This window comes from Mytilus trossulus, chromosome 14 (assembly GCF_036588685.1).
Source record: "Mytilus trossulus isolate FHL-02 chromosome 14, PNRI_Mtr1.1.1.hap1, whole genome shotgun sequence".
In the NCBI taxonomy this organism is placed as follows: Eukaryota; Metazoa; Mollusca; class Bivalvia; order Mytilida; family Mytilidae; genus Mytilus; species Mytilus trossulus.
The window spans coordinates 41,281,366-41,305,541 of record NC_086386.1 but is presented as its reverse complement, the minus strand read 5'-3'; the positions used below and the strand labels follow the sequence as shown (position 1 = coordinate 41,305,541).

General features: G+C 31.7%; 3 protein-coding genes across 3 annotated transcripts in view; all 3 read right to left on the bottom strand.

Annotated features, from left to right (window-relative positions):
• LOC134696576 (uncharacterized) overlaps window positions 1-8,871 on the bottom strand; it is a 42,294-nt gene extending 33,423 nt beyond the window's left edge. The window contains exon 1 of the mRNA XM_063558431.1: window positions 8,768-8,871. The gene's annotated coding sequence lies outside the window, so the exon portion shown is untranslated. The remainder of the gene's footprint in view (window positions 1-8,767) is intronic.
• A 5,653-nt stretch (window positions 8,872-14,524) lies between these two features.
• Window positions 14,525-17,957, bottom strand: LOC134697765 (uncharacterized). The gene is made up of 4 exons (XM_063560053.1): window positions 17,861-17,957; window positions 17,459-17,569; window positions 16,858-17,118; window positions 14,525-15,182 (listed from the first exon to the last, which is right to left on the bottom strand). The coding sequence occupies exons 1-4, from the start codon at window positions 17,955-17,957 to the stop codon at window positions 14,803-14,805; spliced, it is 849 nt and encodes a 282-aa protein (XP_063416123.1). The 3' UTR covers window positions 14,525-14,802.
• Window positions 17,958-17,988: 31 nt separating this feature from the next.
• LOC134695658 (CD209 antigen-like protein D) lies at window positions 17,989-22,595 on the bottom strand. The gene is made up of 4 exons (XM_063556992.1): window positions 22,473-22,595; window positions 20,881-20,983; window positions 19,110-19,269; window positions 17,989-18,366 (listed from the first exon to the last, which is right to left on the bottom strand). Exons 2-4 carry the CDS (start codon window positions 20,939-20,941, stop codon window positions 18,195-18,197), a joined length of 393 nt encoding a protein of 130 aa, XP_063413062.1. The 5' UTR covers window positions 20,942-20,983; window positions 22,473-22,595; the 3' UTR covers window positions 17,989-18,194.
• Between the last annotated feature and the right edge of the window lie 1,581 nt (window positions 22,596-24,176).

Below are 24,176 nucleotides of genomic sequence, written 5' to 3'. Positions count from 1 at the left end.
AGACTAGATACTCAATAAATAAACTATTTCAACTTTTATAAACAAAGAACAAAATTGACCAGCCATTTAATGAAATTCCCTCTGTATGATTATAACAAGACCACCGATGACCAATAAGATAAGACCTAATCACAAGTAGATTGCAAACAAATCACCTAATACAATAAACAGGTCGGGAAATGCATGAATTAGCATATTTATGTACTCGCACATATACTTGTTTATAAACGTGTGACGCAATTTATTTTTACCTGGGTTTTTGACCACTCCAATAAATGAGTAACAATGCATGATGGACTACTACGTGTTTACAATCAACCAAACAAGCGTGTTATTTTTTCATGCAATGCTGCCAGTGGATTAACACTATTGCTTAATTTTTGATGTTTTGTACGCACATTTATAGTTCGTGATATAAAGTATTCGTCCCATGCTCAGATTAACGAAAAGTTCTTTCTATGCGAAAAAAACTAATGTTTGAATTACCCGATGTACAGCCTTTAATAAGTTTGATAATGACACAGTGATTTCAGGTATTGGTCCACCAGAGAGCAGCAAACAACAGTGAAAAATACAAGTACCCATCAGACAAACTTACCTATGTAATGTTAGCCGTTGATAATAGCCGGTACTTATAGTCATGGGGTTCAGCAACTTTTGTATAGCTGGTAGCTATAGATAGTTTAAGAAAAATTAGGATCCTTTGATTTTGTGTTCGTAAAAAGGCGAAGACTTAGAGTGTTTTTAAAGATCTGATAAGACTACTAAACTTTCTAAGATTACACAAAATTTATTTTAAGATATCGTACCTTCTTTTATGATTAAAAAGTAATTTAAATCGAGGAAACAATGTGTTTATTTCTTTGTTTTAAACAACAAGGAAAATTTATCAATCGGGGCCAATTATAGCCGATTATACGGTATGGGTATTTTTCATTGTCGAAGGCATTACATATGCCTATCACTTAACTTACACCCACTTCATTTGAGCTTAAGTGGGCAATCATACCGCATATCCTTATTTTTGTATACATAAATCTTTCAGAAAGATCAATTTTCCATTATGAAATATATTTACTAACGTCTTTAGAACACTAAGATATATTTTCCTTTTGAGAATTTAAAAGGTAAAGAACATGCACAAAACCTTTATCATCCATCATATTTCGTCGAAACTACTGTTTTTTGTCTTTGCAAAGTTCGATTTTGTTCTGATTGAGACATTGGATTTTTTATGGACTCGTGCATTTACCAACCTTTAACCATTAATGACATTTTCCATGTTATGTGCGACAAGGTCGTAGCATTCATATATTTTGTAAAAATCGCAGCGTTGGAATAAAGCTAATATATTTGTTTTATTTATCGGATACATTTCTTCTTCTTTTGTATACATTTTGTATAATTAAATAAAGCCGTTGGGTTTTTTTGGGTTTTTTTTTTTATTGTTTTACACATATTATTTTTGGTCTTTTTATAGCTTACTTTTCAGGATTGAACCTAAAATTGCTTACTTTACAATAGTGTGTCTTGGATGGAAAGATGTCTCACTTGGCACTCATACCTCGTCTTCTTTTTTCTATGTTAAACAAAGCACATTTTAGAAAAAATACGTAATAGGTAATATGAAACTCACTTTGATCCAGAGAATTTAAATAATTTTAGATTTTGCAAATACATCAATAAGACAGCAGCCGAACAATAAGAATACCTCTGAGGTATATTTTGGAATGAACTTAGCAACAGACATACATTATCAATTGATGAGACTTATAATACAAAATATGTTAAGCTATTAACCTCCCGCTTTTATAAAACTTATTTTTAGTATACTGAATATTGTGGGGCTCTTACTTTTAGTTCAGGTCCTGATGAAAAACTTTACACATCCAGTACAGGTAGAAATGTTTCTGTGCCAGTTTCATGATTTTCGGGTCAGCAATGTTTTTGAAATGACATTATACAGGTTAAAAAGAGCTTAAAAAATGTTCATACTAGACAGTGTTCAATTCAGCTAAAATTTCACTGTTTCACGCCGTGAAATAATTGCACAAGGACAATGCGTAACAATGGAAAAAAACCTGTTCAATTTTTTTTTGCAACAATATTTTTTTAATCTGCGCATGCAAATTGCAGATTATGTTATAAAATTTATACAATAATCAATTTGCAGAACAAAAACATTTATTTTGAGAGTCCCAGACATTGTATTAATTGACAGTTTTCTCACTAATTTCACGTGTTTTCAAGTACTATAAACTCGTAGTATCCCACAATGCATTGTAGTTCATTTAGTCGATTGGTCAGTTTTTCAAGGCCATATTGGCCTTGTGTTTGGGTATTTACTATGCAAATGTATTCTGACGTCAGGAAATCTAGAGTTCTTTATCTGATAAATCATTTGGAAATGATATTTAAAATTAGTACATATGGAATAATCAATGCATCTAGTATAAATGGCATAAAATTCACTCTACCACATTGGTAATTTGAAATTATAGCTAGAAATAAAAAGGTCCATTTTAGGGCCTACTCCTTTACAGCTTTGTTTCGAGCGTCGAAAGGTAATTAGATAAGTTCAAATTATTCCTTCAACACGACTGATATATAAATGCTAAAAAAAATGATAATATAACTGCGTAACATAATGCACGGCAAAAGACCACGTAGATAAAACTCAACTACTGATAGGTAATTGGGCAAATATAAATGTATGTGGAGGATGAGGTAAAACGCCGTTAGTTTATGCCACAAAAAATAGCAAACTTCGTGTGATAGAACTTCAGTTATGTCATGGGGCCAATGTAAATCATCGAAAAGATAACGGAGTTACATTACTTCAAGGTGCTTGTAAACACGGACACCAAGATGCAGTAGCCTACAGTTCATACTGATCACTTTACAGCAATATGAAATTTCCTTTTGAAGTATACATGTAATTATATATATAGAGATTTTTTTACATTTAATGACGTAGCTTTACTAAAGAAATTGTCATATCAAATTAGAATCTAGAATCCTTAGTTTGAACTACCAAACGATAAGAGGATATAAAGATATTGTTGATTTTCAGCTAGCTTCATATATGTTTTTTTAAATATAAGAAAATATGACATTATAGCAATTTTTTTTTTATCACACTAAATAAGAGTTACCTCCGAATAACCAATTTTACCCATCTTTTCAAAAAGCCTGATAGTGGCAAGAAAATCACATATGATTTAACAACACCTTATGTACAAAATTGAAAAGCCTTTGAAAATCATTTGAACAAAACTATTAGAGCTATCGATTCCTCTATTCTTGTTTTGAAATGTTACATTGTTCATTATTCCTTTTCCTGGTTAGTTTTTGTCTAATATTTGTCTTCTTATAACCACATATTTTCCTTATGTTGTCTATGTGCTGTCTAAACATTACTAAGTCCATGAAAAAGGCAGTCCCAAAAATGACAGAGATGAATAACGCATCAACAAACAAATTTAGGGTACCATTTCCTATAGACAATGACAGAGGCAGTTTGAAACATAAACAAATTGGAAGCTTGAAGAATAGAAGTATTTACCGTTTCAGCTAGCTACGCGGTACGGTGACCTATAGTTGCTAATTTCTGTGTCATTTTTGTCTCTTGTGGAGAGTTGTCTCATTATCAATCATACCACATCTTCTTTTTTATAATTGCGATAATTATTACTACCTGTTGTAATATAAGATGATTCATAATTGTCAATGGCATTTGTTAGCAAGTTCTAAACTATCATCATTTTGAAATATATGTCGTTCAATTTTATAGAAGAGGGACGAAAGATACCAAAGGGACAGTCAAACTCGTAAATCTAAAACAAACTGACAACGCCATGGCTAAAAATGAAAAAGACAAACAGAAAAACAATAGTACACATGACACAACATAGAAAACTAAAGAATAAACAACACGAACCCCACCAAAAACTAGGGGTGATCTCAGGTGCTCCGGAAGGGTAAGCAGATCCTGCTCCACATGCGGCACCCGTCGTGTTGCTTATGTGATTACAAATCCGGTAAATAGTCTAATTCGGTAGGTCAAATTAATGAAAGGGAAGGGGATTGTAGTTACGACGTTAGGAACATATCCGATATCATTTGTGAAACGGTTATTCCATAACGGTCAACCAACTCGTGATGGCGTCCGTAAAATTTACGAAGGGATGATTTCAACTTTACCATTTGGAACTCTTGGTTTAATAGCTTCCTTGTGAGCAGTAACCCTCTATCAAGAAAATCGTGATAGGAAATGCAAGCACGGGAATATCGTATCAATTGGGAGATATATACCCCGTATGCAGGTGCTGCTGGAATGTTGCTACTTAGAAATGGAAAGTTCACAATTGGAAAGCTGAAATCATCTCTTTTGTCGTAAAGTTTTGTCTTCAACCGACCCTCATTGTCAATTTATAGATGTAAGTCAAGATATGAAGCCGACTTAACTGTATCTGTAGTATCCTTTATCTCCAATTCGATGGGATAGATGCGATCCACATAGTCACCAAATTTTGAATTGTTTAGTGAAAGAACGTCATCTATATAGCGGAAAGTAGAGTTAAAGGATATTGCTAACTTCTTATCTTTCTTCCTAAGAAGTTCCTGCATGAAGTCAGCCTAATAATAATAAAGAAACAAGTCAGCAAGTAGAGGGGCACAGTTTGTTCCCATTGGGATGCCGATAGTCTGTTGAAAAACACGTCCTCCGAACGTAACAAATATGTTGTCAATCAAGAAATCAAGCATCTTGATAATATCGGTTTCAGAGAATTTTTTGTTTGAATCAGAATGATTCTTTACAAAGTATGATTTATCCCTCCCTAAGACAAGATACTTGTATCTACGTTGGCCATTCTTTTTTATGAAGCAAAGTAATACCAACTCTTTTAATTTGTCTTTTAGTTTGGAATGTGGAATACTTGTGTAAAGAGTAGAAAAGTCAAATGTTTTAATACTGTTACAAGATGAAAGAGAATTAGATTGTATGTACTCTAAAAGATCTTTGGAATTTTTAAGTATCCACATCTGATTCACGCCACCTCTAGAATAGGCAGTTTCACAATAACTTTGAAGGCCGTCTTTGATTGCTGATAAAATGGATGTTAATAATTTAGAAAGGGGTTTCGTGGAGCACTTGGAAGACCCAGCAATATACCGTTGTTTGTAAGGACACTTATGTAGTTTAGGTATCCAATACAGTGATGGAAGATCCAGTTCTTCATCTTTGGTTGAAATACCAAAGGAACAAAGAACAGACCTATGATTATCCAGGATTTCCTCTTTGGTAAGTGTCGTGAGGGTATATGTTGGGTTTCCAAGTGAATTGTCTATACCTAATTCGTTTATCAAGCAATTAATGTAATGACTTTTACAGATAAAAACGATGTTATTTGGGGCTTTGTCTGCGGGGACAACAACATATTCATCATGGAGGTCAGATAGGTGTTTAGCAACATTTGGATCTTTGAAGATTGACGTAGCATGGGCATTGATGGACCCATTCAGTTTCTTAATTCTGATTTGTATTAACGACCTCACTGCCTTAATCCATTCGGATAGAGTGTCTACGTCTTCCTTCTCGCGCTTAGCCCATTGCCTGGCATAATCCTCGACTGAATCTTCAAAATTTTAAAGTTGTGTTTCCAATTGATGGATTTAGGCTCACGATATTTTGGACCTTTCGAAAACACGTTTCGTAGAGAAGTGTTCTTAACAATGTTAAGGTCACCGGTAATAACGTGGCCAGCAGGATTATATGTGAATTGGGAACGAGCACAAGTGCAATCAGGAGGTTTAGACTTGAAGTCGTCAATATCGAGATCCTGCAAAACGCGTTTGTAATTGAAAATTTTAGTTGCAATAGGTCTGGTATAGGTATAAGAAATTATTGGTACAGACTGGTCTTTGAAATAAGGAGGTATTTTTGATTGAACTAATTTATGATGAAGGATATTGCCTAGGTTGACGCCATCGAGACCTTTGTTGGCAAAGGAAAGATTTAGAAAAGATCTTTTCTCTTTTTCATCTTTTCCAATGCGAACTGGCTTGAAAAGTCTGTGACTAGCAATATCCGAAATTATAGCTTGTAGTTTGTATTGGTTTGAATGAGGGTTTGTAACAGTGGAATCCAAACATAAATTGAACAGAGAATGAAGTTTTGAAAGGGGTAATGAATGAAGTTTCGTGCGAATGTGATGAATACCTAACGGTTTTTGTATGCATGGCAGCAAGTCATTAATAGAGACATCATGCACAGAAGGTGATGTATAATGACGATGGCCATGACTACGTCTACGTCGAGGAGTCGAGTTGAAAATATTCATCACATTCACCGAGTTACACGAAGGACTAGATAGAATACCTATACCATCAATTTTGTCATTGCAGCCATACGGTGTTGCAGTTCCCAATTGTCTAATCCAGTAGTCTTCTTTTTGTCTACGGAGAGTCGTTGAAAGATTAGGATTGTTCGAGCTATGGTATATTTTTTCAATAATTCGAACTGTCATAGAAACGATGGAATGATCGGGCTGATTGAAATGCTGGTATAGAATGTCGTTAGCATTGAGGTTAATGTCTGATCTATGACCGCACATACGTTTCATTAGCCTTCCTTTCGTTTCACCGACGTATACCAAGCCGCAAAGGTTGCACTCTAATCCGTAGACGACATTTATCGATTTACAATTCAGATCATCGTAACTTCTGGTAAAATATGACTTCTTGGTCAAATTGCTAGTGAATTCAGCATCTGTAATTAAAATAGCACAAGTTTTGCACCCTTTGGTCTCACATTTTGAAATGCGACAGTGTTGTACTGTGTCATCAAAAATCAAAATGTCTTTAAGGAGAACTGAACAAGGCTGTATATGTGTAATATTGCTGTTGTCACTAGGACGATGATCTGAATGAGTCGTGTTTAGGTTATTTGTCATGTCTGGTGATGAGGGGACACCTGCCGTATCAGACGACACCGTGTCCATGGTGACGTCTGTTTCGGACTTTTTTATACTGGGCGACGTCCATAGATTAGTCATGTAAACAACTGTTTTTCAATAACAGCTGGTTATGTATAAACAGATTAACCACTGGATCCAATACACCTTACCGCTATTGTCCGCAAAAAGTCCCCTTAAAATGTTGATGTCTTAATAATAAGATATCTGACATCAAAAGGAAAATGGAAACATACGAATACCGGAAATACTGGAAGTAACTTGCACGAAAGGCACTGTTATGGGTTTTTTGCACGAGCGTCCCCTGATCTAGGTTATCGGCCCGGGTGTTAAATTATGGCTTGTGTACTTCCGTTCTTTTGCATTCATCATTGGTTATCAAGTTAACTTGCTGTACAGGTTTGGACTGCACCCATCTGTATGTGATTGCACAATCATCTTAAAACTAATTCGGTCAACAGATATCGGACGGACGTTTCTGTCTTGTAAAGTCATTTGATTTCATGTCCTCAACAGTCATAAGTTTTTTTTTTTAATCAAGCATATCTCTAAATCTTATGTTACAAGCGGACTTGGTGAATGTAATCCGTATTTCTAAACTTTCAGTCTCAAGTGTAAGTGACATGGAGGTTATTCAACTTGTCAAAGTTTTTGATAGATTTGACGTAAGATACAGGCTACATAATAGGTACACAAATATAGATTAACTTAAACATAACAGCATTCAAATGTTCTTTGATGGTAAAATCGATTACAAAACAAATGATTTTTTTTCAAAAGTTTTAAAAAATATTAAAAATATCTATAAAAGAGGTGGTTTTTTTTGTTGTTTTTTTTTTTTTGGGGGGGGGGGGGGGTCAAAACGAGAATGAAGAAAAGGGAAGTTTTAATTGTTTAATTTAATTGAGTAGAAAATGAACCTAACTCTTTTTCACTTATCCCAATCATAAAACTACTGTTACATTTCGAAAAACAAATTATAATTTGATACCAAATATGAACATATATGATATAAAGACAAACTAATCAAAAAAAGCTACTATGCCTGAACGTATACAATTTGTCGATACTTTTATCAAAAACTGCACAGTACAGTAAAAAGATAAAGTGGACTTGGTAAATGTAGAGATTATTCAGATTATAATTACAAGTTTTGTATATTACATTTAGTTGTACAGTAGTCCTGTTAATGTAACTATTGCTTACAAATCAATCTGTCGGGGTATAATGGTACAAACATATTGGTCAAAAACCGTCAGATTGGAATTCCGATGTTTCTCCTCTCTAAAACAACTAAACTCATCATAGATTCCTGGACTAAATTTTGTATATACAAAGCTTCTTTGTCGAGTCAGTGTAACCAAATTATTCTTAATCGGACAACTTTTTCACTCTAGATATTAATGGCATTATTTTGAGTAATAATTGGGGACCCTTAAACAAAAGTCTTCATTTGGTGCTGGTTGTTTAGTAAATATGAAGGATATGATGCCACAAGATCCCGAGTTGTTACTATGGAAATTGATCTTTTCAAAATCGTTAATTTGAACTTCACCCAATGGCAAATACAGGAAAAGGGTCTGGTAAAAGCTAATTTTGACAGTTTATATATATTTTTATAAAGCAATGTTCTAGATAATGATCTACAAAAAAATATATAATTATAGAAATACAAATCGGAGTTCAAATCCAAGACTATTATATCAAAATAATTTTATTTCGTTTCCTTTAGTTAATAAGATAAAATTTAAGTAACAGGAGATAAGAATGAATGCAATCTTTGAACTTACTTAACTGTGATCCTACCAAAAGCTGGAACTAGGAAATGACAAAAAGTCTTACAAAATGTTATATCCTACAGTTGACAGACAACACCAGTTTGACTCATTAAAACATCATAACATAACGAACTGTTTTGAAGCTTAATCAAATATCGGTTATTTTAATTATTGAAATTAGTTAATAATTTATAAAATTTAATGTACTTTTCTTCGAATTTCATTTATTCCATCTAGGATTACAGAACGATATAGTTTACTAACTGAATGATTTAACTGGTGTCAATACTCAACATTCAAATATCCAACAATCAATTTTGTTTATTCAAAATGTTCTTTTTAGCATTCGATTCAAATTTTCAAACATCCGATTTCAACATTCAACATTTGAATTCAATATCAAACATTTTTGTTTCAACATTCATCATTCTTTTTAATATTTCAATAGTCGTTTTGTTTCATTGTTCAAATATTCCTGTTTCTTTTACCTTAAAAATTAGTGCAGCGGTGAATGGAATGAGTCAGAAACGCCTGTAAAAACATAAAAAAAAGATAATACAAGTTACTGCGAATAGTGAAAATCGAATGAAATCCAAATGTAGTAAACTAACTTTTCGATTTGAAATAATATTCTGCATGCACATTATCTTGTAGTGTTTCACAGCTGTATTTAGTTTCAGTATTCGTCTATCTGTTTACCAGTTACATGCAGTGGGTTAAATACAATACTTTCAAATAAAGAACGTCCTTAAAACTATTTTATAGGTTCAGATGATATCTACATTTTTATCTGTGCAAATTATTATGTTGAATAAAACATATTTCGAACTTGTATGTAATTCAATCAAACAATAGTATGAATGTGAAATAATTATTTATTATGTGCATTCGCTGTTAGCCTTTTTGTCATAATGAATAAGCACATTAAGGATGTATTCTTCTGACTTTTCAGTTTCGTTCAGTCTCGTTGAAATCTCGTTCTTAAATTATTTCCAAAACATATGATAGAAGTGGAAAATATCAATGAATTTTAAAAATATTATAATCAAACATAACTCTGTGAAAAAATTGTGTATTTACCATGAACGGTTTTTGAATAATCCAGTTTTCAAATTTTACGACCATTCAAGTCAGTATTTTTAGTCAAAATTTTGAGAAAATGGGTGAGGGATACAAAAAATGATTTTACAAGAATAATATACATCCCATCTCATTTTGGTCTTTTCAAATTTCTTAGATATGTATTTTTTCATTTATTTATAACAAAAAAGTTGAATTAATATGCATTTTGTTCTTTAAAATGAGAAAAATCATAAAAATACAAAATTGGCAGTATGGTAAATTTTACACAAAAAAGCATCAAAATATGATAAAACTTTCTTATATTAACACCTACCTATATTTTTTGTAAGTTAAATTTATTCAGATTGGTCCACTTCATCTTTATGGAAAGTATGAAAAAAAGTTTAATTGTGGAACTGTGATTTTTTTCACGATAATAGCCCAAAAATAGGTAAAAATCGATGAAAAGTGAGAAAATCATCAAAATTTGGTATTTTCAAAGGGCCGTAGCAAAAAAAGAAGCACACCACCATATGATTTTTTCTTATTCACCAATTGTTTTGTTACAGTCTTATAAACCTAAAAATCAGGTTAAGAAAAAAAGTTTAATTCTAGAAATTTTTGGCTCCTCAGAGGTGTACATCCTTAATGTTCAATTTATATAAATGCTGATTTAAATAAGGATATATTGGATGATTGTTAGTGAGACAACTATCCACCAACATTCAAAAGAAGTTGACGTAAGCAATAATTGGAAACCGTTCTAAAAATTTTGAAACAAGGCAATTGCAAAAACTAACGGTAAACTAAGCGCATAATGAGAAAGCCGATGTCTAATTTATAGTGCACAACCCTATGTCGTTTCTAATTCATGAATTATGTGATTGCACAATTGGTAGAAGCAGATTCCTCCGACAAACCGGTCTCGGACGAAAAATTCAGACCTTATGAGGCATTTGATTCCATTTCCTCAACTGTCATTAATCACCGAATGTTCTTCAATTTTTAAATCTAAAGTGTCAATTAAGCAGACTTTTTTTTTAACTTTTATGTCTCATGTGTATCTGCTATGGAGGTTATTAAAAATTAAAAAAAAATAATATATATATTTTTGACGTAGATACAGTCTATTCAGCATGTACACAAATATATTCACTTTAACATTTCCGATACAAATAGTAGTCAAATCTTCCTTTATGGTATAGCTGAGAAACAAGTTTAGAAATATGAGAAAATTATAAAATACGAAGTTATAATATTTTTGTGGAATTTAAAAGTGGAGGTATACAAAAAATATGGGGGAAAAGGATTTTGGAAGAGAAGAAAATGGAACCACCTTCTTTTTTAATTGTCCGATAAGCAAAACTGTCCTTTTAGATTTTGAAAATCAAATTATTATCTGAATAATTTAGATCAAAAGACAAACTAATTGCAGCGGAAAGTTGGCATGGTCAATGAATATTTATTTACGTTTTTGGTAATTAAAGGTTTGTTTATTTCATTCTAGTTGTAAAGTGAATGTGTTTAACTGTTAAATTTTGAATACAAATATATCTATAGATATATAAATGATAAAAAAATGTCGGTCAAAAACAGTCTGAGTGGAATTCAAATGTTTCTCCTCTATGACACATAGCGGCCTTTACAAATCCGTGTAACCAAATTATTCAAAATCGGACGACTGTTTCTCTTTAGAAATTAATCGCAATGTTATAAATAGTAAATTGTGCCCCTTTAAGAAAATTCTTGTTTGGTGCCAGTCGGTTAATAAATATAAAGGATATGAAAACATAATGTACCTAGTTGTTACTAGGAAATTGTGCTTTTCTTCATCGTTACTTTGAACTAAACTCATTGGCAATTTAAAGAAAAAAGTCCACTAAGTGCTTATGTTGGTCTAAAACATAAAATACATCTGATGACAACTATTTGTAATTTTTCAAACCCCTAAGTGTCTTTATCAGTCAAAAAGGCTTGAAATGATACTGTCTTTGAGTAATTAGATAAACAAATACATTGTATAATACACCGATCGATAATGCTCTCCACATGTGGACATGGTTGATATTTTCTTAAATTTAGCGTTTTCTGTGCTGAAAATTTTGTTCAAAGACAAATCTAGGAAGTACAAAATACTACATTTATACGTCATATCACAAATATTTTGACTTTGTAAGGATTCAGGGGTCTGTTCCTTAAATAGTCTAGATTATATACATATCCCTTATTGATTATATTCATATCCCTTATTGATTATATTCATATCCCTTATTGATAAAAACAATCAAGCGAATGTATATACAATATGAGGTCATTTTCTGCCGTCCCCAGTTTTGTACCGATTACAAAAATAGTTTATATTTCTATGAAATTGACCAAATATTGTTTTTATACTGTAACTTTAGTTAATAATTTTAAAAGCAATTTAAATAAGGACTCAAATTTCAAATTTGCATCCCTTACTGAACCCTGGATTGTAAACAAATGGTTTCATTATGAAATTTGCATTGCACTAATTGCAGTATAAATGTTTAGTCTGGTTTAGTGGTGTTTCTGACATATTGAAATTCAACAAAATTTCCGTGAGTCATTATCAATTCACCTATCGCCCATATTGGGTTATGCTCCGCATATTTATGCTAAACAGCTATTGTCACGGAGACTCAGACAGACACAGCGGAAAAGATGGCGGCCGCCAAGCCTTATCGTGCGGCAAGTTTGTCTGATCTGCCAAACAATTTCCAGTTGGGGTATCTTAAGACGTGGCACGGTACTTGTCTTTCTTAAATTCATGTCTTTGGTTTTGATGTTATATTTGTTATTCTCGTGGTGTTTTGTCTGTTGCTTGGTCCGTTTCCGTGTGTGTTGCGTTGCGTTTCGGTGTTGTGTCGTTGTTCTCCTCTTATATTTAATGCGTTTCCCTCGGTTTTAGTTTGTTACCCCGATTTTGTTTTTTGTCCATGGATTAATGAGTTTTGAACAGCGGTATACTACTGCTGCCTTTATCTAATTGTGAAATTTCTTTGCAGTATAAGTGTTTTGTCTGGTCTACTGGTGTTTCTGACATATTGAAATTCAATCAAAATTCCCGTAAGTCATCATCAATTGGAAAGAATAAGTAACATTAAAGTGAATAACAGCTTATTACATTGATCCACATTGTTCATTCATATACTGTCGCGTTTCAAATTATGGACTAGTAATGTATTGAACTATGTTAAGGAAAGGATGTATTTTAGACTAAACAACATTTTGTTAATAGAGGTTGATGATATCAACGTTAATTATATTAGGAGTGTTATTAAGATGGATTGATATATTAGAATAAAATTGAGAATGGAAATGGGGGATGTGTCAAAGAGACAACAACCCGACCAAATAAAAAAACAACAGCAGAAGTATTTACGCCTGCGTTTCTAACTTATAGATCAATTAATGCAAAAGACGGCATCAGCGTTAGCAGTGAAAGGTGGTAACATATCGGCTGTTGTTTGCTCTTTGGTCGGGTTGTTGTCTATTTGACAGATTCTCAATTTCCGTTTTAAATTTTATATGCAGCAACTCGTAATAGGAATTATGTTTTCAATTCCGAAAGCCACGCTTTCTGCAAAGTAAAAACAATTTGAAAGTATTTCATTGTACTGTCAATATGTAATCTTGTTTTACAGTGTACACAAAAGAGATAAATTTAAAATTTGTTTATATGTCTGAATATGCCTTGTTTAGTTTACATTGAATGTGGAGCAAGTCCAAGTTAAATATTCTGTGGTTTGAATAACAATTTCAAAAAGAATTAAGTCTCCTGTTATACTTCGAATCGTTAAACGGATATGTGTCGATGTTTTATGAAAGTCATGATTGATATATCCACCATGTTCACGTTATTCCGCACAGAGGGGTGTCAGGGTTGGTCAAGTAAATCACCGACCGTAGAGAGGTTTTTCGTTTGGGCAATCATGACACCCCGATGTGTGCTATACCACAAAAACTTCGAATATGAAAGAACTGACTCATATACCGTCAAATATTATTTTCTGCAAAGATCTGCAGGATTTTATGTTATTTACCGATTCGTTAAAGTGGGTAATTCTTTTTTAATCTGTGTTGGTTTTCAAATGTTCCATGGAATAAAAATAACTATTCAATCTGCATGTAAGCATAAACAATCAGTATACCGTTATAATAAAAATATAACTGTAACTACGGGAAGCAAGACACAAATTTCAAAATACATAGTACTGTGTAAGTATTTTCTGTTTTGAATGTTAAAATGTGCGTTTACGATGATTATTTTATTGATAAGTCTAAAAGGGAGGATAGGCTTGTTTATGTCTTTATCAACAGTCCGCGAAAACTGTCAGACGAATTTATGGTTTAAGTAAATTTAAGTGTGCATCTTAATCAAGGAAAATGAAGACAAGACACAGGTCATTATTTCATGCTTTGAGAATGAATGAATGAATGAATTTTATTTCTCATAAACTACAAGTTACATAGTTACAGAGAATATATAAGCAATTACATGAAATATTGAAGCACATGTGAACAATACAAACATAAACATTAAATTACAAACTAACCAGGAGGAATGACCCTCACATTTATAATTTTTATAAATCTACAAAGTTTTTCAAGAACAATATGATTATTAGAGCTCATTTAATCTTGGTATCGTGTAGGTTGATTCTTCAAACTAAAATCCCGACGTTCTGAAAAGTGTCTCTACATTGGTATATAAGTGTTTGGAATTTTTTAAATAATGATTATTGCAAAATTAACTTATAATTATAAACATTTATATAAAAGAGGATCAATGAAATGTTGTGTTTTCTAAATCACACTAATTTACTTGGTATTAAACTGCCAAGATATTGAGTTTACTTTACAAATTTATCTGGAAGAAAAGTCCATAGATATTTTTTGGCTCGAATTTTACTCTTATGCATAAGTGTGAGGTTTCCTATTGTTAATATCAAATATATATCTCATTTTGCTCGTTTTTTTTCTTTGCTCTTTTTCTTTGTCTTTTCTCCTATTTTCTTGGTATTCCAAAAGGTATTCGTCGACTTTACAAACTTAACGAAACTGAGAAAATCTACGAGTACAACTAGTCCAACGACTATACAAATAAAAGCAGCTCCGGCTAATCCCATCGTCTTGGAAGATTTCCGTTTATCAGGAGCAGATGATCGTCTGCGGATGCTTGAAGACAGCTGTGTTTTATTTACTACTAGTTGTTTTTGAATATTTTGTAGTTCTGATTCCAGTTCCTTTAGCAATTCCTCCCGGGTTTTATTTTGAACTATCTTTGAGCCCCAATGTTCCAGTTTTCTCCGATATTCACATCCACATGGACACATATTTGCTGAAAATAATAACAACTGCTAGTATTTCGTTATCTATTTTGCCTTTAAATTTTTAAACATATATTGTTTCGGGCCGAATCCTTATATCGGTGCTATGTCAAGTCAATGCACTATTATTTTCTTTAAACTGCAATCTAAAAAAACATTTTCAATTGTTGTTTAGTGTGTTAATGTTATTTATTTGATTAAGATATTTGGAAAATCCCCCTTTAAAAAGGCCTCATATTACACAGGCGGAGAAATATACAACACGATGAAATGTACATCATTACCTGTTGAAAACCGCAATCAATGGTTAACGAATTCGCTTGTTTACAGACTAACATATCATCAATAAACATAAAACATAATGATTTATAGGTTGAAAAAACAAAAAATATTAATAAGTGAAATATGTTTTCCTAAAAATTGTAAAACATGTAAAAGAAACAATAAAATTGAGAATGGAAATGGGGAATGTGTCAAAGAGACAACAACCCGACCAAATAAAAAAAACACAACAGCAGAAGGTCACCAACAGGTCTTCAATGTAGCGAGAAATTCCCGCACCAGGAGGCGTCCTTCAGCTGGCCCCTAATCATATATATACAAGTTCAGTGATAATGAAAGCCATACTAATTTCCAAAGTGTACACAAGAAACTAAAATTAAAACAATACAAGACTAACAAAGGCCAGAGGCTCCTGACCTGGGACAGGCGCAAAAATGCGGCGGGGTTAAACATGTTTGTGAGATCTCAACCCTCCCCCTATACCTCTAACCAATGTAGAAAAGTAAACGCATAACAATACGCACATTAAAATTCAGTTCAAGAGAAGTCCGAGTCTGATGTCAGAAGATGTAACCAACGAAAATAAACAAAATGACAATAATACATAAATAACAACAGACTACTAGCAGTTAACTGACTTCAATTAAACTGACTGAAAGATTATGATTTCATCATATGAACATCAGGCACAATCCTTCCCGTTAGGGATTTGGTATCATACCATCATAACATATATGAGAAGAACATAACCCGTGTCATGCCAACAACTGTTTTTAGATTAAATGTATTTAGTTCCGACGCAAAGACCTTATCAGTGACTCAATATTAACGCCAAAATATGCAATCTTTAATGACTTGACAACAGTATCGTAATTATATCCCTTCTTAATAAGTTTGAGTCGTTAAACTCATCGTCGTTTACATTGGAAACAGGAACAGGTTGAAGAGGTCGTGTGAATAATTAGATATAATTTTGACATTTTCTATTTAAATATTCATGAGGAAAAGTGATATCAGGTCAGTGACTGTATATGACATAGAAATATACGGTCAACGCATTTTGACTGCTCAAATAGAACGAGTGCAGTATAAATATAAATACGGGTTGTTGTCTATTTGACACATTACTTATGTCCAATCTCAATTTTATTTATTTCAACCATGAAACTAGAGACATGGTATATACTGAATATTTGTGTTCTAAATCGAACTAACAAAATAGTTTTCTTGATTGTACTGTATTATCAGACTTTATGACATTAACATGCATAAAAAATGACCATGTAAGTGTTGTCCGAATTTAAATCATTAACATATGTGCGTTTAAATCTCCCAAACCCCTTTCTTAATTTTTACTCAATACAAAACAAACAAAATGACAAACGGAAACTGTATTCTACATACTTGCATTTATAAAGAGAACCTTTTCATCTGTTTGCGTCAGTCCGGAAATGTATGCCACATGACATTTATACAATCCCTCGTCTGTCCATTTTATTTGTTCAAAAATTAGACTAGGAGATGTTACGTTCCCACCTGTTGCGTATTCAGAAACGATCATACTGGTACCATTTACTGATCTTGTCCAGAACAGTTTTGTAATACCCGCTGTGTATTTCACATCACATGAAATGGTTACTCTTTTATCCTCGTCTGCTATGCCTTCTGTTAAACAGCAAATGAACAAAATGTAGGCAATAGAAATAAACCATAAACTTTACATTTTAACGACAGTTTTTTTGAATTTCACATATTTTTTTACACCTTTATGGGGATAATTCATGGTTACCAATTTGACTCCAATTTCCATTGATTTATAAAATTCTTAAACGTTTTATTGCATGTATTGATATGATATATTTTGTATCGGTGCATACTCTGTTGATGTCACGAACAAGAGGTTTTGTTTTTTTAAGATGTTTTTTATTGATTCAGCAACGAGAGATTTGTGTGTAATGTTCATTTAACAAGATCTTGATATAAAACACAATTGTATTCATATTACCTTTATTTTTCTGACAAACAATAACATACTCAAACGTGCATGGAACATCATGCCATCCATTTTCACCAGAAGCTACACAATCTTCTGGAGATTGACTATTATTTGGCTCGCCTCAGTTAAAAGAAAAAAATAGTTTGTAATCTTTTAATAAATCTTTCTGCATTTAGTAAAAAACCAACGAGACAAATAAAATTAATTTGTTGATGAACTACGAGACGCTTAAAGACTCGACAATGCTTTAAAAAGAATATAACAGACAATTATTGAGCGATTTTTAAAAGTCAGCAAAATGACAATTAATGGTAAATCATATGGTAACATGCACACTGTCACTGTTTAGTCCTATGTGGACGAAACGCACGTCCGACGTATCAAATTTTAAAACTGTTATACTCTACCTACCCTGGCATTGAATTAAGACGTCAATCTTAATAACAATGCATGAGCAAACAACCATAACACGGTCTGCAACAAAGGCATTTAAACTCTTTGATTGCATGCTTTTAATATTTTAACTATAATGTGAAATAATATCTCTTCATACCTTTTCATGACAACAGTTTACACATTTTGGGTTTATTTTTTTCTTCGCATTTACAATTTGTTTTGATCCGCCGTCTTGACAACGCCTATTGTTGTATGACGTCAGAGGAGTGAAATAACCACGTTTATATCACCTGTGATAATTATCGGTTTGTATTTCACTGGGAAAGCTATGTTATTCATTGCAACCAATTTAATAAAATGAATCATTGGTTACTTCTTTATTTTTAAAACTGACACTTATAAACATACCTGGTGACCATCTATCACTGGATTCCAATTCAGTGCCATCATTCCATTTCCAATTCCGTGTAATTGTTTTATCATGATCGATTAAAAGTCCTATCCAAAAAAAATTACCAATTCTGTGGAAGAATTTAAGTCATGCCATCATTAAGAAAATAAATAAGATCTTTGATTGCGTTTTTTTTTTTTTTTTTATTGTATGAAATGTCAACTAATTCTTTTTTTATAGCTTAATTATTGAAGTCATTTTACTTTACGTGTATATAATTTTAATACAACTTAGAATGCATTATTGCTATGACAACTCGTGTTGTCAACAGCAAATTCACGTTTTTTTTTATTAGAACAAAGCATCAACAAAAATATCATTTATATATTCATTGAAATTAGGTGACTCTAATTCGAAACTACTACACCAGGAACACTCTAAAGAAGAGATAATGTTCATGATCGTAAAGGCATTCAAAAATCAATCCTACTACTTTTTGATCAGATAAACATAACTATTATCAAAGTTGCAGTTATAACAAAGAGAAGACACATCTACAAAATGCAAAATAGAAAAACGCTCCCAAATTGGTTAGAAGAAAGAAAGTCTGAAATCGACGCAATACAGTTTTTACAGTCACCTTCAATAATAGATTCATTGGACATTAAGGCCAACCACTATCCTCAAAATTTTGTCCGCTTCTATAAAAGTTATGTCTAAAATTTATGTTAAACGAATAATACTCTACAATTGTGTAATGATAACAAATGACGTTTTGAAAAATAAAGAAACAGATATTTTGTTTTTTTATTGCGCAAAACGGTTTCTTGACTTCTTATAGATTAAAACATTTAAGTTTAAGATGTCACATACACTGATAATACACTGATTTCTTCTGCAGTTTTAGGCATAATTATTTCAGCATTAAGTTTCTCACAAAAAATCTTTGAATTTGTAAAATTCCTCTTTTCTTGATCCACTTTATAGCATTTCGAACCTTGGAGATTCCAGCCTTCCGAACATGTAAATAGGCCTGAATAATACAAAAAAGTAACATACATGTATTACTGTGGACTCACTTATTTATCAATTTCTTAGGTACAAGAGAACCCGGAAATTAAATGTTCAACGATTGAAAAACAATTTATATAGGCCTGTTAATACACTTAAACAAATCCACGAAATAAATTATTTGCAAACAATGAACTTTTCCTCAATCCTTAATCCACGGTTATAGGTCCTTTTGTGTGCTTCTCTAATGTTTTTGTTCGACGTAGAATTGACAACCTATTAAAATTACATCTTTTGATAAATACGTCAAAAGATTTTTAACATCGAAATGAGACAGTTGGTTCCAAAGATATATATATTGTGTAAATATTAAAATCAAAATTCAAATAGCAGATAAAACAAACAACGTTATATTACATTCAAAATCTTTACTAGCTTGCAATTTCATCGAGCGTGTTCTACTTAGTCAAATACAACTGCACTTCCAGGATGATCTATAATGATTTTATAATACACCATCATTAACCTTCTAATATATGACCAATTATTTCGATCGTTTTGATCAATATTAACACTTTGATTTTTTTTATTTACTATTGCCTTTATACCTTATCATTATCAAAATATTTTTTTGTAGTGACAGCACATTATTTTACAAGTTCTCATAACACTAGGCAAAATGGAAAAGAAGAAAAAACAAAACAACAGTCTGCAGAAAAATATCTGAAGCTTGGGTATAAACACAACTGCCCAAAAACACTTATGGTATGTCAAAAGGGTAAGATCTACTCGATCAGTAATATCCATGGCGTTATTTTTTTTTAATTCATATCCCTCGGTCAAGCATCGAAAACAATCGGAGAAATGTTTCTCGACTGTCATCATCCCACGCAAGTACTAATATATTCAGGTATACATCTTAATATTTTTCAAACGGACAAATTGACCAAACGGTGTATAATTTTGTCGGCCTATCAACACTAAACGGAAGAAACAACACACGTATTTGAAAATTATGAAATAAGATGATTTTGTATTATCATAAATTTTGTCTGCACTGTAAATTACGGGTCTTTTTTTTAGTTAAGTCGATTTTCTATTTTATGTTTATTAATTTCTATTCACGTGTGTTCTATGCGTATGCAGATAACACCAATAAAATGATAATGAATCTAAATTGTCTAAATAAAAAATTAACAAAGCGAAGAAAGAGCACCATTTTGTTTATATTTATATAAACATGTATGTATCATCTTTGTAATTCCGTTTCTTAGTTTTGGTAAAAAATAATCTACAAGTGGAGCGTAAAGTTTCAGTTCATCATATTTTACATGTTTTACTCCCGTTCCTATATTGCTTAATATTAAGTGCTTTATATATTTCAAAGACCGTACCTACGTAGCATACGGGACTGCTACAGATTATGATGAGACTTCGATAAGAGTGATCTGAAAAAATATTGCTGATTAATATGAATTTTAACGGTTTGATTTTACACATGTACCGTGAAAACCAACTCTTTGTATCTTTTTGATGAATAGATTTCGCGTTGTCTTAGCTTTCCATATATAACTAGCATGTTAGTTTAGTTTATTTTATTTCAAAATAAAATATCTTCATAAAATTTACTTACTTGAAAAAGATTGACTAAAGGTTCCAAATAAAATAATTCCCAAAAGTGTTGAGTTAAACATTGTGTCTTTAGATTTTCATTACACTCGTCAAATGCTGTACACCTAAACACATGAAGAACATAATTATTGAATGAGCGATACAACAATATGAATTACATCGGTGTATACTCTAATTTCGGTAAAAACTTGGTTAACAACTTCAGTAAAAAAGAAAATTAGTTTTGACGATATTAGTCATTAAATTAATATTTTTTTATACTGATTATTCTTGTTATATTCTCTTTCTTCTAAAATTTCGGCTAAACATGCAGAAAAGTTAAGAATCATGACCAGTTGCCTTGCCTCATTTCACACAATTGTTAAGAAGACTTGAACTTAGAGAGTTAACCTACATTTAGGGCTGTAGAATTTATTTTCGGGAAGAAAATCAAGTAGGTAGATACTCGTGAAGTTATAAACTGTTTGACTTGAAGACGAACGTAAAACGTAAAAAATTAAACATGCAACATCATTGGAAAAAGAGAAATACAAACCTGTTAATCATTCGCCTTTTAATCTCTCTAGTCGTTTTAAATCTGTTGCTATGAAATGGGCATGTACGACACAATTATTTCATTTAAGATATGTAAAAATATTACTCTAATATGCTTATGATTGCTAACAAATATAGTCTAATAAAATATGTAGAAATATTACTCTAATATGCTTATGATTGCTAACAAATATAGTCTAATAAACCGAAATTGTAATGAGCAAATTACTCTCTTAAATTTTTATCTCATGCTGTGCTGTTAGACCACTGCTTTAATTTAGAGGTGGGTCGGGCGCCTGCAAACAAGGATAAAATCCCAACATTATGTATGTGCTTCTCTAAAGTTGAATGCCGTGAGGCTTTTTACTGTCATAAATTATCATTGATATTGTCATATATATTTATAATTAACTGTATACAAAACTAAGGCTTTCCTAACTCAGAAATTGATTACCTTAGCTGTATTTGGCAATTTTTTGGGGAATTTAGATTTTCGATGTTCTTCAACGTGTTTGGCCTTTTTAACTTTTTATGATTGGAGTGTCACTGAAAAGTCTTTTGAAGACGAAATGCGCGCCTAGCGTTGATACAAATGTAATCCTGGTATCTGCGATGAGTTAATTAGTATCTGACGGAAAGTTGCCTAATTGGCAATCATAACTTAGTTCCTAGTTTTATATTTATCAGAAAGAGACATTAGTCTTAACGGTTCTTCAGAATACTATTAACCTAAACATGTTTAATACATGTCATATGAATGCCGTTTAAGACTCTGTACAATAAAATCAAGTCCAAAAACTATCCTTGTTGCATTTTATTTAGTGTATGAACATACATAGTACATTCTAGTACAAACAGATTATATTTATTTTATATAAAGCAGTATTTGGATATTTATATATAGAAATACTATAATTATATAAATACAAATCGGAGGTCAGATCCATGACAATTAGAATTAACCATTTGTATTTTGTTTTCTTGGGATAAAAGAGGCAATTAATATGATGAGATTGTAAGTAAAAGGAGAGAAAAAATGAATACCATTTATGTACTTACTTAGCCGTGATCCTTTTAGCAGTGAGAACGTAGAAATGACCAATGTTCCTGCAAGTGGACAGACACAACCGGTTTGAATCATTTAAACAAAACAATACGAACTGTTTTAAAGCTATATCTGATATTAGTAACGAGAATTTTTTAAATAATGGATAATTGAATCTACTTGATTTAAATTTCAATTTCCATCTGAGTGCACATACTGATATAGTTTAATACCTAAATGAATTAGACTGCTGTCTTTATTCAACTGTCAATTTTATTCAAATCGTTATTTTGTATTGGATACAAATTTTCAAACATTCAATTTCAAAATTCAACATTTGAATTTGATATCTTACATTCTTTTTTCAACATGCAACATTTTTGTTTCAACATGCATCTTTCTTTTTTCCAAATTTTTATATTCATATTTTCAATTTTCTAGTTTTAGCATTCATATTTTCAATTTTCTTGTTTTAATATTAAAATTTCAATCTTTTAACATTCTATTGTCGACCTTCCACGTTTGATTCCCAACTTCATTCGTTTGAAAAGTTAAACATTTCATCTTTAACAAGCACTTTACAGAATTTAAAAATCAATATTCTATTTCATCTAACTTCATACGTCTTTTATCTTTAATATCAACTGCCATCTATAATTTCAACAATGCAGTTTAGATCAGTTTTTTTTTTAAATTTAAAAAAGTATTTACTCATAGTGTTTAAGAATGGAATTACATTCAAATATTTAACAGACTAGAGGTAATATCAACATTTGTGTATTAATCCTTGTCATTTTAAAATTGATTTTACATCCCAAGTTTTTTTGGTGGGGTTCGTGTTGCTGAGTCTTCGGTTTTCAATGTTGTGTCATGTGTATTATTTGTCTGTTGTTTTTTTTTCATTTTAAGCCATGGCGTTGTTAGTTTAAACTCGCTCTATGAGTTTGACTGTACCTCTGGGATGTTTCGACCCTCTTTTAAAATATCTTAAATTTTATTTGAACAAATTGACATGCTCCTGTTAATCATTACTCTATTCATTATCACATAAATGAATGGAAAGCTATTGAATATACTAATATCGGAATCAAATCATAAATGTTTTACAAGTTTTCAAATTGACAATAAACCATCCGATTAAAAAATACCTAGATTCCACCTAAACGTGTCACTTGTGAAATTTATTTGAAATATTGATCCGTGATTTCGATATGCTCATAAAAGTAAGCGAGTTGCTGTATATTTTACTTTTAATCAGATTGAAACTTGTATAACAGAAAATCAATCGTTGTTTTATATTCTGTGCTTTAAAAAAAATTTACTTGGTCAGATTTTGTTTCCCGTTCAAAATTGTGTTCTAAACCATTGGTTTCAAAGAAACAAGTCACTTGTCAATATCGTATTTCAGTTTCAATTTTATATATATCTGATTTACACTACTTGGAGAATCAATATAAAACTAGTTGTATTTAAAATCAAATCTCCATATCTGAAAAAAAATACATAATGTTTTATTTATTTTGTAGTTTTTAATATTCTATGCTGTCCCAGTTAATGTTGATGTTTGAGAGTTCACTTAAAGTTTCCATCCACGCCACATTCTTCATGTTGCTCTTCTATTTAATATCCTGTAATTAAGTGGTATCAAGGGTTGTCTTTTTTGCTTATTTGGTGTCATATGTTTTTGTATTGTAAACTTCTTCCATGCGCCGATACCT

What these genes read in the sequence shown, in the direction of transcription:
- LOC134697765 (XM_063560053.1), bottom strand. Translation starts at nt 17,957, where the DNA reads ATGCAATCAAAGAGTTTAAATGCCTTTGTTGCAGACCGTGTTATGGTT. An exon ending in CGTCTTAATTCAATGCCAGG is followed by an intron (nt 17,570 to 17,860) that starts GTAGGTAGAGTA and finishes CTTTTAACTGAG; the next exon opens with GCGAGCCAAATAATAGTCAA. An exon ending in TGTTTGTCAGAAAAATAAAG is followed by an intron (nt 17,119 to 17,458) that starts GTAATATGAATA and finishes GCTGTTTAACAG; the next exon opens with AAGGCATAGCAGACGAGGAT.
- LOC134695658 (XM_063556992.1), bottom strand. Translation starts at nt 20,941, where the DNA reads ATGTTTAACTCAACACTTTTGGGAATTATTTTATTTGGAACCTTTAGT. An exon ending in CTTTAGTCAATCTTTTTCAA is followed by an intron (nt 19,270 to 20,880) that starts GTAAGTAAATTT and finishes TGTATTATTCAG; the next exon opens with GCCTATTTACATGTTCGGAA. An exon ending in GAAATCAGTGTATTATCAGT is followed by an intron (nt 18,367 to 19,109) that starts GTATGTGACATC and finishes ATTCTTCCACAG; the next exon opens with AATTGGTAATTTTTTTTGGA.